This window comes from Lygodium microphyllum, chromosome 3 (assembly GCF_053477565.2).
Source record: "Lygodium microphyllum isolate KBCC chromosome 3, Lygodium_microphyllum_v1.1.10, whole genome shotgun sequence".
Taxonomy (NCBI): Eukaryota; Viridiplantae; Streptophyta; class Polypodiopsida; order Schizaeales; family Lygodiaceae; genus Lygodium; species Lygodium microphyllum.
Genome location: NC_141137.1, coordinates 101,821,841 through 101,841,264, shown reverse-complemented (window position 1 = coordinate 101,841,264; position 19,424 = coordinate 101,821,841). Strand labels below are relative to the sequence as shown.

The window sequence follows — 19,424 nt, the reverse complement described above, 5'->3', positions numbered from 1 at the left end:
ATTCTACCTATAATTAATTAAATGTCAATTCTTACCCAATTTGTTGTGCACTCTCTATTACTTGCTCAGATTCTATTTGTTGCATTGTGTAATTGATGTTTGGGTGGAACTTAGGAGAATACAAGTTGAAATGTTGCATGTTTAACATGATTCTAGAGAATATGGAGAGGCGAATTATTTTTTCATTGAAATTAGATAATGAAAAAATAATATAAAGCATGAAAAATGGAACATCTTAGCATTGAACTTACAAAGAAAGCTCTACAACATGCAAGGATGTGTCACTTCAAGGAGAGGCTTCAAGTGTCTTAGATTGGCATCTAAGTGCTGACTTGAAGGCCTTAAAATGTATGTCTAGGATCTCAAAGGAAGAAATAATGATAAATTCATGCTTGTATAGTATGGATGGAATGAACTCTTTGGGTTAGTTTGATACAAGAAGCCTAGGTGTAGCCCCATCAAGGGACAAAGTGAAAAATGGAATGAGGATTCCAACCAATGGAGGAAAGCAAATGCAAAGAGGTGCATTACAAGGATTACAGTCTCCAAATTAGGAGGCTACCTTAAAATTTCCATTGGAGAGAGTACATACGTATACATTGCATGTAGAGATACGAATTCTCAACAAACTTATAACTTTACATTTAGATTATATGTAATATTTTCACACAATTAAAAATTAGTTGGTTAGTTCTAAAGTTAGTTAGTCAAGTAATAAGTTAGTAAGATTACTAACTAAAGTAAAAACTAATTAATGTTAATAATTATTTATTTTTATTTAAATTAAAAATATATGCTTTAAAAATCAAGAGTCATAAATTCAATATTTTTCTCGGATTGACAAGGATCGTAGCTACCCTTCACGGAAGTTACAACATGAATGAGAATTATGAGCCATATTAATCACTAGTATTAATATGTATAGTATGAATGGTCTAAAAATATTAGATTTTTTTGCAAAACCATCATATTTTACATATTACTTGTTGTAAATATCCTAAAAAGATATGAAATTTTCTAGAACAAGATGTCATGAAAAAAAGCAAGTGATTTTCTAGCTAGTTTTGGAGATTTAATACCAAAAAAAGAGGGATTTGTGAAATCATGTGCGTCGCAATCGCAGTTTGCATGCATGCAATAAACAGCACTTCAAACAAGGAGAGAAAGAAGAAGTGATTTGAAAGATTTCTAATCAAGTGTCTTGGGGTTTTACTCCCCTTTTGGAGTCAATGAAACCATCAAATTTATGATTTGAGCATCACATCTGATTTTTCAAATATCCCCTCCACCAAGAGCTCTTTTTCTCAGCCACGGTCTCTCTTCTCTAATTCACTATAAATATGAGGCATGGGGAGGCACAAGGGAGCACAAGGAGACCCCGAGAGGCTACGAGAGAGAGAGAGAGAGAGAGAGAGGGGGGGGGGGAGGGGGGGGGAAGGCTATAAAGAAGAGAGTTAGCTCAATTCCCCCTATCCTGATCTTCGCCATCTTCTCTTACGCTCTTCCATCTCAAAATCCATTCCTTCTTTATCTCTCGAATCTACTTGCGGACGATGGCCACCAAGCGAAGAATGTCGCGTGTGGATGGCAATCCTACAACCAGCAAAACAAAGCTTTGGGCGAAGGCATCACTGTCAATCCAACTGCGGTACTAGTTGTAATTAATGTATTTCCAAATTGATAGATGCTTGCTTTGATTTTCGCATGAGATACGTTAGGCTCCATACTTTGCCGTGCTAGAATAGGTCATTGAAAAGGATAAATCGCATCTTAAATAATCAAAGATGAAGTTACGAAGTGCTTGTATCAAGGGAAGTTAATTACACCTAGTTGCTATACAACGAATCCATGCATAGCATAAGTAGCATATGGGACTCTAAAGTATTAAACATCAATGAGTCTTCGATTAATCTTTATCTAGGACAATATTGTTTAAGGTTCACAGATGCACATAGACAATACATACATGGGAGAGATTATGTGAACTTTACATCAATGACATGCGACTCCTTGCCTTAGGAGAAAAGAAGATAAAGTCAAGATAAAATGTTGCATAGTAGGGAAAGGCTAAAAGATAAATGTCACTTAGAGAAGAGGCATAAATGCTCTTGCTAGATTAATTAACTCGCATAGAAATGATATGACTTACGTCGTGTACAGTATTTGAACCCTTAGTATATGCCTTAGCTGAAAGAAGCAAATGTTAAGTAAATTTTACCCTTTGGTCCCAAGGGGGAGAGCAAATGTGCAATGGAAATGTTATCGCGTCTATTCTTGCAATGCTTGAAAAAGAATACCATTGTTTTGTTGGTTAATCGAACAACACGCTAAGTGCTTTTACAATCAACCGATTGTTAGATTGTCGTTTGGATGATTATTCCAAGTACTTGTGTTTGATGGTAAATGCATGGCAAGGGTCTGTAATGACAAGTTTCCATGGAAATAAAGGAATGTTTTATTGGAAGATGATTTTTAGGACAGATTGCCTTGATTATGCTTGATTCTTAATGGGATTAATTAAGGAAGGATATTTTACACAGGTGGATCATCTCCAAGATCGCACCGTAGATTACCTTGAGACAGTAGTGCTTGATTCACGGACCGAAGGTCAAGTGGTGAAAAGGCTAACCACGGAAGTTGTGCCTCACTCCTAGGTCACTGGGGGTCAAACATCCCTTGCCTAGACTGAAACGAAGTTGTTGTAGATTGTCGTGAGCCCAACGTCTAGGCATTGGAAGATCCTATTCTAGATAAAGAATGGAAATTATGGTGCCGTGTGATTTGGACTGAGTACTTCTGTTGGACAGAAGGGATACATAATTTATTATCTATGGGTAAGAGACAAAGATTAACTTGAAGATAAGTTAAGGAACTTGTTTGTCAAAAGGACTGCTTGCTTTTTTTTCGTGTCTGTGCTGTAAATTACGCAAACAAACTATGTTCCCTAAAGGCTTAATTAAGGAAGCTGATTTTAAATGTATCACATAAATGCAATAGGAGCTAATTAGATAATAAAGAATGCCAATTGAGAAAAGCGGGTGGGCAGAAACCCCGATGTGTCTGTCCTACAGTAGGGTGGTCCTAGAGAATTGGGAGGCTTTTCACAAGGTTTTATCACTATTTGACTTTAGGTATTGTTAAGTTAGAACCCGATTCATGCCGTTTTAGGGGACCGGAATGGGACTATGCCCTACAGGCAGAGGGATTGAGTGGCACATCTCTTTCATTTCCCATTCTCTTTGAACCAAGTGCGGCATGGATCTGCTTCGGCTTGGGTATCTCTATGTAAAGTAGGATGTCTAGGACCCGATGCTAGAATGCCGTCAGGAGACCTTAACCACCAGAGATCCAAATTTTAGGTCGATCCTAGTGGGTTTGGCCGCAAACGTTTCATTGTGAGGAGGCGGACTCGAGAAACCCTAGGCGACAAACCTTGTAACATTCCATGGAAGTGCCGGGCAACGACGCTTAGATTCCTTTCTCGATGGACCGCTAAAACGTGCTTGGACAGCCAATAGGTGGCCACAATTAGTTGGTATCAAAGCGAAACTTCATAATAATATGGGATTGATTTATGTATGGTTTGTAAATATATCTTAAACAGAATAACCTACATGGTATGGCTTGATTATCATGCACCTTCTACACCTACGAATACTGACATGCAAGAGAAGAAATTCCTTCTCAAGCAAATTAAGGCACCCAAGTTTGATGGAGAAGGGATATATGTCGCAGTAGAGGCAGAAATATGAATTGAATCGATGGATGACTATTTCCATGCTTCGGGATTTGCCTCTACCAATCAAGCAATGATAGCCAAACTTAAGTTAGTTGGCTAAACTCGGTTATGGTGGAAGCAATGGTGCAAAGATCAAGGTGTTTTTGAAGCTGCTGTCACTTGGGCTTTGCTAAAAGATGTTGTACATGAACGATACCTTCCGCCAACCTACCAGACTTTGAGAATGAATGAATTCTTCAAGCTCAAGTAGTTGGAATTAACCGTGGAAGCTTACTACTCAAAGTTTGTAACCCTACTTAAATACGCACCGCCTATGGATATTGCACAGCAAGTATCCAAGTTTTGTCATGTCCTGAACACTCCTCTGAATCACTGTCTTAAAGCAATGCGTCCAACAAACTTGCAAGATGCATTATTTCGAGCGACTCCAATAATCCAAGAACTTAAATCGGGCAGTTGTAGTAAAGATGATTCCCCATATTAGGATAAGAGATGCCACTTGTGCGGGGAGATAGGGCACATCTGTAGGAGATGTCCCAATCATCGATGTTTTCACTACAATGAGCTAGGGCACATCCAAGTAGACTACCCTAATATGGAGCCTCTAGGGAAACAAAGCTACACCAATGCAGTCTTTGAATATATAGAGAGATCACATGAAGATGAAGACCTGGAACCTACAACACCTCTTCAAGATGATTAAAAATCCTAGAAATTTTGTCAACATGAAATACAACTTGTATTGGAATAAACTTTACTCTTGTAACCATAGTTAACTTGAGTAATATGAGTTGCATCTACTTTGAGCCTAGAACTTGCAAATGATTAGAGATACTTTGGCAAGGAATGATAGTTATAACTTGCAATGAATTTCTCTTAAGTCGTTTCTTTTCAACTAATATAGATTGGGTCTTACCAGAATGTCGAAGTTTGGAAGTACTCTTTAGTATTACAAGCAAAGCCGATTGTCCTATGAAGCTCAATCCCGAACTAAGGAAAGGACAATCTAGAACAGAGTTTCCGAAATAAAGGACCACTTCGATCCGCTAAAAGGATCCTAAGGCAATTTGGTCTAATGAAAAAAAATTTGCCAAGGACGACACCGCAGGTGATAAAGCTCCGCGTTGTTTTTATTGTAGGGAGTCAAGTCATTTCAAAAGGGAATGTCCAAAGTACCCTAAACACCGATGCTCCGAGTGCCACAACATTAGACATACCCACGTCAATTGTCCCAATAGGACTCGAAGAGAACTTGAACTTACAAAGAATGAAATTATACAAGCTCCAGTGATCTAAAATATACCAGATACTTAGGAAAAACCTAGAAGATATTCATGAGATATAACTACAATAAACTTTTCTCTTGTAATCCAGACTCGGATATATCAAACACAATAAGTTGTTGTTTTAAAAGACCGCATGTGTATGAATGGTTAGAGTGTTGCAACGAATGTGTGATGGGTCTTATCCCACAGGTTCCAAAATGAAACCCCCAGTTTCTCTCAAGATGAGGACATCTCATTTTCTCTAAGGGGAGAAGGAAGTAGTATTTTCACACAATTAAAAAGTAGTTGGTTAGTTCAAAATTTAGTTAGTCAATTAATAAGTTATTAAGATTACTAACTAAAGTAAAAACTAACTAATGTTAATAATTAAATATTTTTATTTAAATTAAAAATATATGTTTTAAAAATCAAGAGTCGTAAATCCGATATTTTTCTCGGATTAACAAGGACCGTAGCCATCCTTCACAAAAGTTACAACGTAAACATGAGTTATGAGCCATATTAATTACTAGTATTAATGTTTATAGTATGGGTGGTTCAAAAATATTAGATTTTTTTGCAAAACTAGCATATTTTAGATATTACTTATTGTAAATATCCTGAAAAGATATGGAAACTACTAGAATAGGATATCATGAAAAAAAGTGTGTGATTTTCTAGTTAGTTTTGAAGATTTAATACAAAAGAAGAGGGATTTGCGAAATCTTGCACGTCATGATCGCAGTTTACAGGCAATAAACAGCACTTCAAATAGGGAGAGAGAAAAAATAATCTGAAAGATTTCTAATCAAGTGTCTTGAGGTTTTACTCCCCTTTTGGAGCCAATGGAACCATCAAATTTATGATTTGAGTGAGCATCAAATCATTGATTTTTCCAAGATCCCCTCCACCAAGACCTATTTTTCTCAGTCACAGTCCCTCTTCTCTAATTCACTATAAATATGAGACATGGGGAGCCGAGAGGTTGAGAGAGAGAGAGAGAGAGAGAGAGAGAGAGAGAGAGGGAGGGAGCGAGGGAGCGAGGGAGGAAGAGAGAGAGGAGACCCCAAGAAACTACAAGGGAGAGTTAGCTCAATTCCCCTTATCGCGATCTTCGCTATCTTCTCTTACGCTCTTCCATCTCAAAATCCATTCCTTCCTTATCTCTCGAATCCACTTACGGATGATGGCCCCCACGCAAAGAATGTCACGTGCGGATGGCAATCCTACAACCAGCCAACGAAGCTTCGGCGGCGAAGGCATCACTGTCAATCCAACTACGGTACTAGTCGTAAGTAATGTATTTCTAAATTGATAGATGCTTGCTTTGATTCTCGCATGAGATACGTTAGGCTCCGTACTTTGCTGTGCTAGAATAGGTCATTGAAAAGGATAAATCGCATCTCAAATATTCAAAGATGAAGTTGTAAAGTGCTTGTATCAAGGGAAGTTAATTACACCTAATTGCTATGTGATGAATCTATACATAGCATAAGCAGCATATGGGACTCTAAAGTATTAAACATCGATGAGTCTTCAATTAATCTTTACCTAGGACAATGCTGTTTAAGGTTCGCAAGTACACATAGATGGTACATACATGGAAGAGATTATGTGAACTTTACATCAACGACACATGACTCCTCACCTTAGGAGAAAGGAAGATAAAGTCAAGATAAAATATTGCATAGTAGGGAAAGGCTAAAAGATAAATGTCACTTAGAGAATAGGCATAAATGCTCTTGCTATATTAATGAACTCGCATACAAATGATAGGACTTACGTCATGTACAATATTTGAACCCTTAGCACATGCCTTAGTCGAAAGAAGGGAATGTTAAGTAAATTTTATCATTTGGTCCCAAGGGGGAGAGCAAATGTGCAATGAAAATATTATTGCGTCTATTCTTGCAATGCTTGAAAAAAAATGCCATTGTTTTATTGGTTAATCGAACAACACGCTAAATGCTTTTACAATCAACTAAATATTAGATTGTGATTTAGATTATTATTCCAAGTGCTTGTATTTGATGGTAAATGCATGGCAAGGATCAGTAATGACAAGTTGCCATGGGAATAAATGAATGTTTTCTTGGAAGATAATATTAGGGTTGATTACCTTGATTATGCTTGATTCTTTATTGTATTAATTAAGGATATTTTGCATGGGTGGATCATCTCCAAGATCGCACCGTGGATTACCCTGAGAGGACACTGCTCGATTCACGAGCCAAAGGTTGAGTGGTGAAAAGGCCAACCACGGAAGTTGTGTCTCACTCCTAGGTCACTGGGGGTCAGTGGAGCTCTGGACACACCTAACCTAGACCGAAATAGAGTTGTAGACTACCGTGAGCCCAACGTCTAAGGCGTTGGAGGATCCTATTCTAAATAAAAAATGGAAATTATGGTGCCATGTGATTTGGACCGGGTACTTCTGTTGGACAGAAGGGATACATAATTTCTCATGTATGGGCAAGAGACAAAGATTAACTTGAAGATAAGTCAAGAAACTTATTTATCAAAAAAATTGCTTGCTTTGTTTTTGTGGATGTGCTGTAAATTACACGAACGAACCATGTTCCTCTCTAAAGGCTTAATTAAGGAAGTTGATTTTAAATATCACACGTAAATGTGATAGAACCTAATTATATAACTAAAGAATGCCTACTGAGGAAAGTGAGTGAGCAGAACCCTCTATGGATCTGTCCTACGACAGGATGATCCTAGAGAATTGGGAGGCTTCTCACAAGGTTTTATCGTCGTTCGACTTTAGGTATTGTTAAGTTAGAACCTGATTCATGCTGTTTTAGGGGACCGAAATGAAACTATGCCCTACGAGCAAAGAGCTTGAGTGGCGCATCCCTCTCGTTTCCCATTCTCTTTGAACCAAGTGCAGCATGGATCTGCTTCGGCTTGGGTATCTCTACGTAAAGTAGGATGTCCATGACCCAACGTTAGAATGCTGTCAAGAGGCCTTGACCACTAGGAACCCAAATTTCAACAATCCTAGTGGGTTGCGAACGTTCCATTGCGAGGTGAACTCGGGAAACCCTAGGCGACAAACCCCGTAATATTCCATGGGAGTGCCACGCAACGACGCTTAGATTTGTTTCTCAATGGACCGCTAAAGCGTGCTTGGACAAGGCATATTACATTATACTTATGCTATCAAACATGCATCACTTGCAAACACTTGTATTAGGAAATGTGAAAACTTCCTTTTAAGAATAAGCTTTCACAAGGGTGATGTACAACTTTAGAAGGATACATAGTGATCTAGAAAATCAGGTGATGTGCTATATACCAATCATTATTTTGATGGGTGGAAAAAAAGCCTTTTAAATATTTATCTCCAACTTTGATAATGTGCAATAGAATGCAACTTGGAAATGTTGGAAAGAATTGTGTGAATGTACCACGAATGTGGCTAGTAATCCCATGGTAGCAAATGAACATATAATGGTTTGGAAAGAACTTAACACCTTCATTTTGCATGACTTAACTCCAAGCATTGGTAGCTCTTTCTGTGGGAGAGGCTCAAGGTTTGTTGTGCTTGGGTCTTATGCAAGATCTTTCCCTAGTGCATGGGTCTAGAGGAATCATGACTTTTAGATGCAAATCATTAATGTGATAACGCATATTCAACCCTTCATAGCTTGCTAGCCTAGGGTGTATACGGCCTCTTGAGAGTCTCGTGTATTTCAATTACTCTTGCATCCATGTCTTCAACTACTTGTGGTTCTAGGTTGGATCTTTTGATCAATCTACATGGGGTAAAGAAGGAATAGTCTAAGTTATTCTTTATACTTTAATAGTAATGGTAAAAGCTAGGGGAAAAAGAGACCTCACATTTCATCTAGTAAGTACTTCATCTTTCAAATTGAGCTCGTGAGTTTTCCATATTCTTAAAAACCTAACAAGCCTTTTTCCTATGTAGCATATTTTATTAAGACATGGAACATACTTCATTGACAATTCTAGACCATTGTCAATGTGGAATGCTCAAGGCACAGAGAAATCTCACTATGAAGCAAACCATTGTACTTAAGAACCACAAGACATGGTGGTAGGTTGACAAAAGGAAAAACGTCTCTATGAGACCTTCAACGCTTTTGCAAAAGATAGCTTCATCATATAAATTCATTAAATAATCCAAAACAAATTGACAAAATAACATTGAAATGTTGTTCAATATGAAATTTCTCATTGAGATGATAAGGGTTTATAAAATACATGTGACTTTGATCATATTACTTATAGAGAAGTCGATCAAATAGCCTTCTCATTTTTAGAATGATGAAAACGCATACAATAGATGTGACTTGAAGTACATTGCTTTGTAGAGAAGTCAATCAACAAACCTTCTCTATTTGCTTCTTTTTGCTTCCTCATGAATCTTTTTTTCATAGCAAGAGAACATTTCTTTTATTGTCCATGAGATATCTTTGTATCTTATGGCCTTACAATAGGGATTTCTTAATAGGATCACCAACAAAGGTATAAGTAATATAGTATAACAAGTGTTCGCTTCTTGAGCCTTTGAAGCCTAGAGGAAAGCCTAAAATGCTAATTGCAACATACCTTTCAATAAGTATAACATTGTCTCTATTTAGAGATGTGGGAAAACCCTAAAAATATTGACAATGTTTTAGAATATATATTGGCAAGATGGGCTCATTAGAGTACTTGGCATTATAAACATTCAAAATGTTTGGACTCAAACTTGGTAAGTAATGGGCAAGTGCAAAATTCAACCTCATCTTAGCCCTTGCACCACCAAAACAACATAGGAAATTGACATCATCTTAAACCAATATCTATAAAGGAAGTGAAAATTAAAATAAGTAACTTACAATGGATTATTTGGATGCTAAACTAATTGGCGCACCAAAATATAACAATGGAGCTTACATCTTTAGAATTTTCTTCTATTGCCATCTTTTTTCTCTTGAGGATTGATGGAACCCACCTCTAGTTCCTCTATAGTAGCACTTTCATCCACCTTTACCATGTGTTGAATACCAAAGTCTTATTTAGATATCCAAAAAACTATTTCTAGTGGTAAGCTTCCTTGAATACTCTTGAACTTTTTACAAGCAAAACCTAAATGCACTGGTGGTATCCAAAAATCATGTGACCTTGGTGTCTAAAAACAAGAAATCTTCATTGGAGTCATCCACAAAGTCCTCTTTACAGGGCTCTACAATAATGCCTATACCATAGTCTTTTGAGTCTTGTGAAATTTTTAACATCATTTAGTAAAAGGAATTCCTTCCCAAGTATGTAAAGGAGGGGTGATTTGCTAGAGTGGGTAACTGAAGACCCTCTAAGATTTCTTATCCTCTTGCATGAGATCTACCTCTTTAAATTTTCCTATGGCAAGTTTCCTTGAGAAGCCTCGTCCTCCTCAATGGACAATAGCTTCTCAACATCCATGTTAACATGTTCAATATCTTCAATTATCTTGCAAGTAGCCTCTACTTGGGTTTGTTCGCTCTTCGTGGTGGGCCCAGAAGCACACAAACCTAGAACATAATTCATATGTGCAATACATACTCTTGGTCTGTTGTGCATTCAGGTGGTAGCCACCATGCAATTCGCATCAACAGTCAATTCAACCTTGGGAATAGACAAAAGGTGAATTCGGAACTGACAACTGAATTGCGTAGAAAGATCCATGTTCCGGATTAGTGCTCATACCTTGCATCTACCGATCAGGCACCTTCACACCAAATATCTTTAATGCAGATGGTAGAACCTCAAACACTGGCGGGTCTTCATTGTCTATGTCAAACGAGAGATCAATATCAGTGCAGGGGGTGCTTTCATTGCCGGCAAGGCAGAGCTGCCCACAAACACGAGCCATGGCATCGCTATCGCCACCTGACCATCTGCGAACCTGATTGATACTGAAATGGAATACCTAAAGAATCCAGATGGAAGTGAGCTTCACCTTGAAAGGCATGAATTTGGGCTGGATGGGATTCCCAGAAACTGTAGCATGACAATATCAAATCATGTGTGCCGAAGACTAAAAACCTCCTTCATCAGCTCTCAAACAACACTTTGATTTGGCATTGAAGTGCATAATAGCATGAATACAAATTTGGCTCTCCTTGGGACGGAAATGCCGGATTTCCTATGTAGTTGCCTTAATCATCACCAGAAAGATGCAACAGTACAGGAAGGGCCATTCCGATACTGTTCAAGCTTGCAACTGTGCCTACGTCAACTAAACAAACAAAATGCCTGCATGAGCAAAGCTTATGCAATAGCCTATGCCTCCAATGCTTCCTTGCCATGACAATTGTGGTGTCAACTAGCAGCTTCTTTCATATCATGTGAATGGGTGAACCACCCGTGTGGGCTATCCAGGTGGCACTATTCAACTGACAAGAGCTGCAATTTGCAGGTAAGCTTGGACTACCTGTCCTATGTGATAACATTGTAACTTAAAGAGGTTCCCCAACCTGAGGGCACTTGTAAACAAATTTAACAAAAAATATTGGAAATTTGAAAACCTAATCCAGATAAGGGTTGATCCTTCTGTTGCAGTCAATCAAGCCAGTAAGGGTTGTCTCAATAATGGATGGGAATAAGGTACTTCGCCCAATGCATGACCATACATATTTGCAAAAAAAGACACTCCAGATCCATGAAATTTTGCAGCAAATTCCTAGTATTAGAAACAATTCCAGAGCAACTGCTGCATTGTTCCATCAAGGGAGAAGCCAATAGACAAACGCTATTCTCTTGTTCACCAATGTTTCCCCACTGCTATTATGCATCTCCAAAAGAATGATACAATATAAGAGCGATGAAAGCATAGTCAGTTGGGCTCAGACCATTTAGAACTGCTGTACAAGCTTGTGAACAAGAATAGATGGTGTTACTAGGCCTCCACATGCTTGATATAGCATGTTTTCTGCTATTCGGCATCTAGGGCAACATACAATACTTAACCACCACATCAATTGCAGCTTCCACACCATCAAGGTGGCCTCTTATTTACATTCCACAATGCTTCTAAGAACTGGAACTACATAGGCCCCATATGATGTGCCAAGAGCTCTTGCAGTTCTATTTGGGATTGATGCAGGAGTACTGTGATCGATCATCTCAGTTTGGTTGATAAGGACAGCTCAGTGTTCAGTGTACCATAACAATCCTCTATATCATGGACACTTCATCTGCACACTCCTGTTTGTTGATGAAGACACACGAGACAGAAGAAGAGGGCGTACTGTGCTCTGCCTATGAATCCACACATATAGAACAGATTAGAGAGAGCACCTGTTAATGGAACATATCGTATAAGAGAAGAAATACAAGAAGACACCAACGAAATAAAGATGTCTTACTGCTTACCTTTTCCCCATTACAGAAATGTGGGTGGGTTGTGTTAGATAAGAACTAGATCTTTGGCCGATGTAGCTCTTATATCGTCCAATTTACTTCTCTGAGTCTGCTGGGAATGAAGACCTCCAAAAAAGCACTGTCAGGTGACATTAAATTCTATGAGCATTTTCATAAGCTCCAAGGCTAGCAATTAGATATGCCTATTCTAAGAATTTCTTGTCACAAGCAATCCCTTGTGTTGCAACTTCTTAAGATCCATATGTTGCTTGCATATCCTGTATCAACTTCTCAGCCTCCACCATGCGCCCTGTCCTTACCAGACCATCAATAAGCAGCTCATACATCTGAACTGTGGGCTTACAACCCTTTGCTAACATTTCATTTAGCATGCACCAAGCTCTGTCTATTCGGAAACGCTTGCACAAATGCCGGATAAATATATAGTAAGTACATCTGTCAGGAGCTATTCCCTTCTGTTGCATGGCTTCAAACAACTTGAATGCATTTGCAATATCTCCTAATCTGCAAAGACCAGTAATCATTGTGTTGTATGTTACAACATCAGGAGGACAACCTCTTTTCTCCATGTCTTCCAATGTCTTGCGTACTCTAGCAACATGCCTAATCATAAAGAGCCCATACAAGAGAATGTTGAAGGTACAAGTATCAGGACCAGTCCCTGTGTGAACCATCTCTGTTAGTATCCCACCTGCCTCCTCTACCTGTTTCCTTTTGCATAAGCCTGCAAGGAGAGAATTGTAAGTATAGTTGGTAGGTGAGACCTGTCGTCTCTTCATCTCACTCGTAAGTTCAAATGCTTCCTTGATCATGCCTCCCCTGCAAAGGCCACTTACAAGCGAATTGTAGGCCACCACATCAGGTTTGCACCCTCTTGCAATCATATCAGTAAACATCTTAACAGCATCCATGTACCTGCCTGCCCCACAAAAGCCACAGGTCAAAATGCTAAGGGTGATATTGTCCGGTTCAAAGTTTGCTGCCAGCATTTCGGAATACACAGCTTGTGCGAGATCTGACAGACACGCTTTGAGCAGCACATAAAGAAGCGTGTTGTATGTGTAGGTGCTTGGAGCACAATGGAAGAGGACCATCTGGTCGAATGTGGCTCTCGCCTCGTCGACCATACCTGCACGGCCATAGCTCAAGATGACAGCATTGAACGTGATGTCAGTGAAGCGGCAGCCATCCCTGGGCATGGCTTCAACAAGCTGTTTCATGGCGTGGAAGTCAAAGCTCAATCCAAGGCGATAGATCATGAGGTTATATATGGCGGAAGTGTGTCTGAACCGCGGCTGCTTGCCGGCCCATTTGAAGAACTTCAGAGCAATGGAAGGGTCAGTTTCCAGCTTGATAATCCGCCACACATCCTGTCTGGTCAATCTCTGCTTCAAGCAGTCCAGGATTTCTTCCCAACCGTCTTGTCGAAGCAGGTCCCTTATGAGGCCGGGCTGGAGGCGCAAGATAGATGGGTAGCGGCCATAGCCACACACCTCGCGGGCATACTCGGGGGACCATCTGTGCTCACTGTGACTGCTCTGAGGAGCAAGCGCGGCTGCAGCCCAGGAGGAAGAAGGAGGAGGACGTGAGGAGCTTCTGTGCGGGAGATATTTCATGGCAGCTGAATGAGAACCTCAGGAGAAACGCGCATGCTGGTTTTACTGCTGCCCCAGATGCGGTGTGCGCACACCCTGCTAAAACTAATAAGGTTTCGTTTTTTAAAATTGTCAAATTTTTGGAGGGATTTTTGAGTCGAATTGCATGTATTTGCCATTTTTACACCTAAAAATCTTGTAAAGTGTAAGCTTCTAAACTTTCTTTGATTAAAGAAGAGCTTTTTCCAATTTGCAACCCATTACATATTAAGAGGTTTCTCATGAACATTGTCTCTCCTTCCCAATGCCTACAATTTTGGAAGTGCTCCAACCCTCCAACACTAAGTCTTAAGGAGATTGGGCCTTGGTGGAGGACAATACGAATGGTGGAAGGAACTTGAATACTAAAAGCACTGCCATCTCATTATGGCCTGGCGTGGAAACAACGGCAACTAAACCATTCAAGCCACATGGCAAACCCACATGTATGCAACTATTGCAAGGCAAAAGACAGAAAATCGAGGAGATGCATGTTGATCCCTCAAGCACTCAACTCGATTACGAGCAAGATCTGCAAAACCATGAGCAAGATATGGCCGAGATAAAGAAGGTCATGCGTAAGGATCAAGCCAATCACAACACCAAGTGCAGAGTAAAAGCCCAGGATGGTGCTCGAGTCCACAAAGTAGTGGTGGCATTGTTGCACGATAGAGTTCACCAGAGATACGCTACTCTCTTGGCTACCAAGGTTTACCTCTACTTCTCAGGCCACCTCTAATGGAAGATGACTTTTATAGATGGTTTGACAACACCTACCATGGTAAGGCAATTTTGGTCCAGTATAGGTTTGTTGGTAAGGGATTTTACTTGTCCCTTCTAAGTTCTAAGGAAGAGAGAGACTTGGTCCTAACCTTAGCTATCGGATAACGAGGAAACCTCATCTACATACTTTCGTGGTCTTCATCTTTCTCTCTTGACGGTGTGCTTAATCATGAATGTCCTATTTGGGTGAAGTTCACTAATATGACTCCCTACTTGGTAGATGAGGTTTCAGCTATTGCAACCACATTGGGCAAGGTTTTGTATTCGTCCACAACTGCTACCTCATGGGGCCTTATCAAGCCTACAAGTCATGATGCATCTTGCGGGATAGAAGAAATGAACCGCCAAAGTATCTATAGCTGCAAGACCCCTTGGGCATATCCTTTCTATCAAGTTTGTAGCTTTTCATGATGCATGTTTATCATTGCAAAGCAAATGGGCACTTTGCACGCAACTACCCCAGCTCACGTTGGCTTGACAAAGGGGAATGGTGGTGCTAGGGGGGAGGCCTTAGCTTCAAAAGCCTTGAATCTTGCAGTTTAGGAGAAGGCCACTTCAAGTAGGAAGCAATAAAGAAAATAGCCCACCCAAAAATTATGATGGTAGAGGTAGAGCCAAGGAAAACAATAGCAAGCCTTCTCTGAAGACGCTTGCACTAGCTCCATTGGTGGATAAGAATTATTGTGCACTAAAAGACCATGAGATGTTGGATCAACCACATTAGATGTATGAGGAAGTACAAGGGCTAATCTCCAATCTATGAAAGCAAGTAACTTTCAGCCTAATCACGAGAATAAAACCTAGTTTTGTTGCACTACAAGAAATCAAACTTAATGAAGAGGCCTCCCGAGCATTCCAAGTACTTGGCTATACAAACCTATTTGATGTAGGAAGGAGGCACTATGTTGTTGATAGCTAATCAATTTAGGCCCTTTGAAGCCTTTGCAATGCTATGGTAGTTATATAACAACCCAAGTAGAAATCAACAAATGAAACATTTGTAGTATGCTCAATCTATGCTTCCATTGCTCGTCCACCAAAGCCCAACAATGGCATGCATTAATGCACCAACTCCAAGGGCGAAACAGGCTTGTGGGAGGAGATTGAAATATGATAGAACACCTAGAAGATAGATCCCATGGCAATGGCATTATGGTCCCAGAAGAAAGGGATGCATGGCAATTATTACTCTGGTGTGACCTCAAGGATCTAACCCTAAAGGCGTGCAATGATGAGCACCCATGATTCACATGGCATAACAAACATGTGGGCTCCACCTAGAGGGGAGGCAAGATGGATAGAATATATAGCACCAATTAGGCACAATGGCTCAATAGTGGTTTGAGGTATGCCACATTCAACAACTTTGTCTCATCGGATCATCTCTCGATGCTTGTGGTCTATAGATTGATCTATCTCATGAGTGGCGATCAAGGTCCCCCACACTTCAAATTGAATGTCTCTCACTTAGCAAATAAAGGTTTTATTGATAAGCTACTATGTCACAACTCTATAGAAACAGAATTTGTATCCTTTTTCATTAATTTGTCTATATAATGATTTATTAAATTTATTTCCTTTGCACTAATTAGATATAAAGAAAAGTGCATTGGAGCTGGCCACTAATGAGCGGTCACAGGTTATGGTGGACCCACGCGGTGGGTTAGAGAAAAGATAGTTCACACTTCCACCTATATGACCCGACTGGGCGCTTGTGACTAGAACTCACGCATATCAGGGTTAGACTCGCACACAGAAAGGATTGATGCCTTGAAGTGTGGGCTAGATCCACCAGAACAAACAGTTACAATCAACAAGATGGCATGATCATGAAATGCTTGTATAATGTGCATGTGTGGGTTGAAAGCTTGAAATGCACATTTCTTTGCATAGGAAAGTCACATGAAGATTCGAATACCATTTTTGTGATGTACACGGAAAAAGCTTTCATATGACACCCATATTAGGGGGGTCCCTAAATTTTAGGAGATCCCTAAATTTTAGGAGGTCCCTAAAATTTAGGAGCCTCGAATTAGCCTAAAAATGCTAGTCCTAAAAAATAGGGATGTCATTCTAAAAATAGTAAGTTCTGTACTCTGACTGTGCTTACTAAATTTGGTTGTTTCTATTCTTGACAGTATTCAACCCAAAAAGGAAGGCCATAGAGAAGAGACAAGTGTCAAGACACTTGTCACACAAGTTTCCAAGTGTCCCACCACTTGTCACATCTCATGACATGTGGCTGGACACTTGTCTTGTGCTACTCCACTTTCCCCTTTCGTACTAGCTCTCCCCTCTCCTATAAATAAGAGCTTGTTTTTCTTCATTCAACATCATTTTTCTTTGCTGTAAACTCATGTATAGCACCCACAGGTAGCTAGAAACTGGCCCCATCCATCCCCATCATCATCCCCCACTTCTCCATTATCAAATTCCTCCATATTCCCCCTTCTATCACTGTTGTTTTACAGGACAGCAAGCCTGTAAATTCATTACAACACCTCCTTCTCGAGCTCTTTCTTCCATTTTAGCTACAAGAAGCAAGCCCTATCCATGTACTGCTGATCAACGATGGAGAAAGGCTGAATTTCCCTTTTTCTTCTCTCATACTGTAAAGAAAAATCAGTTCTTATCATTGCATAATAGATAATGCATGTGTGTTTGTACATCTTTGCATGATCTTGTGAGAGTGAGAATTACTTCTTCTCACTCTCAGGTTGATTGTAACTGAGGTCTTCCCTAAGGGACTTGGGTTGAGCAGAAATACATTCCTTGGGGGGGGGGGGGGGCCATCTTCAACCCTCAATCTTATCTCCATTACTTTTACATTGTCATGGCTGTAATTTTTTGAGTAATTTTCATTTTCAGCTTTAAGTGTTCATTCTCTTTTATATTAAATCTCGAAAACAAGCGAATATCATAATTGTTAAGCATACTACGTTGTTCGGGGCGTTTACAGTGGTATCAGAGCTTTGGCTCGGTCCTCACCCCCAACATTGGTAGTGCTTACAACTATAAGTTTGTTTGTTTTCAGCCCTTGCATTGAGTGCTTGAGCATATTTTTTTTCCTTTAGTCTCAATGGATCAATCGAGTGCTATCCTTCAAGCCATTCAAAGTCTTAGAGAGGAGAATCGGCAAATTCGTGAGAAACTTCTCAAACTAGAAAAAGTTGAGAATCCCAAAGAATTCAAGGAAAGAAGCCCATCTACTTCAAGGAGACAAGGCCATACCAATGAAAGGAGCCGATCAAGAAGTCCAACTACTTCTAAGAGGCAGTTCCATTCTACTTCAAGACAAAGAAAGAGATCACGTCGAAGCTCATCCTCTTCTTCAAAGTCATCTAGCGCCTATTCTGATGGATCCTCTTCTAGTAATGAAGAGTCACACCCTTCTCGTGGAAGACCTCATCATCGTCAAAGGCGTCGACATTCTTCACCCTCGTCTCCATCTTCATCCCCATCAAGCACTTCATCATCTTCAACCTCAAGATCCGAGCATGGACGAAGGCATAAGAAGAAGAAGAAGACTAAGTCACTATCTCAACTTGAAAAGAAGATCAAGTTCAGTATGTATGATGGTTCCCGAAATCCTGATCTTCTTCTGAAGTTTATTCGTCAATTTCAAATTTTGTATGGTCGTGACAAGTATAAAGAAAAAGAAAAGATTAAGTTTGCAGCTTTACATTTAACCGACTTAGCCCATACTTGGTGGACGGGGTTGGAATATGATCATGCTGCCCCAAAATCATGGCGGTCCTTTGTTCGCCTGATACAAAGCCAATTTCTTCCTGTTCATTTCAAAAGAGATGTAAAAATGGAATGGGATCGGCTTTGGCAAAGGAAAAATGAGTCACTTGGTGACTATACCAAGAGATTTTGGGAGCTACTTTCGAAGGTCCAACATTTCAAGAAGATCAGCAGTTCAGAAAAGCTTAGGAAGTTTCAAGGAGGTTTGCATTTTAAACTTCATACTGCTCTTAATCATTATCATTGTTCTAGTCTCAGGGAACTCATTGACCATGCTGAGACATGGGAAATGGAGCACAATGGCAACAAATCGTTCCAAAAGAATGATAAGAAGAGAGTAGCTGATGATGAGGAGTATTCAGCCCCAAATGAAGGACAAAAACAGTGGCAAAAGCAACCATCAAATCAAAAGAAGATGAAGCCCTGTGCACCTCTTAATGCTCCTCAATTTCGCTCCAATCTATACCCACAAGCAAAGCAATTTTCCGAAGAAGAAAAGCAACGCTTCATGAAAGAAGGGAAGTGCTTTAAATGTGGACAAACAGGCCACATAGCAAAGCAATGTCCAAACAAGGGACAAAGCAAGGTTTCTGACAACAAGCCTAAGTCGCCAGTGAAAATCAATGCTATCAGTGATGTAGCTGCAAACACAACTCACACTCCAGAGACGCACAAATTATTAAAAGCTTGGGGACAGTTGCAAGGTAAGCAAGCACTATTCTTGATAGATCTTGGGGCGAATGAAAATATCATTTCCTTGCAATTAGCTAAAGAGCTTGGATTAAAGAATGAAGAGATGGACACTCCGGCAGAAGTTCGCCAAGCTTTAAATGCTAATGAAGGTGACACAGTGAAGACTGTGATACCCTACATTGGCAA

General features: G+C 39.9%; 1 protein-coding gene across 1 annotated transcript; it reads right to left on the bottom strand.

Annotated features, from left to right (window-relative positions):
* Positions 1–9,923: 9,923 nt before the first annotated feature.
* Positions 9,924–14,059, bottom strand: LOC148038681 (uncharacterized). The gene is made up of 2 exons (XM_087674311.1): positions 12,373–14,059; positions 9,924–12,258 (listed from the first exon to the last, which is right to left on the bottom strand). The coding sequence occupies exon 1, from the start codon at positions 13,995–13,997 to the stop codon at positions 12,612–12,614; it is 1,386 nt and encodes a 461-aa protein (XP_087530437.1). The 5' UTR covers positions 13,998–14,059; the 3' UTR covers positions 9,924–12,258; positions 12,373–12,611.
* Between the last annotated feature and the right edge of the window lie 5,365 nt (positions 14,060–19,424).

Bases quoted from the DNA above. Each gene is read 5' to 3' on its own strand.
- LOC148038681 (XM_087674311.1), bottom strand. From the start codon at position 13,997: ATGAAATATCTCCCGCACAGAAGCTCCTCACGTCCTCCTCCTTCTTCC.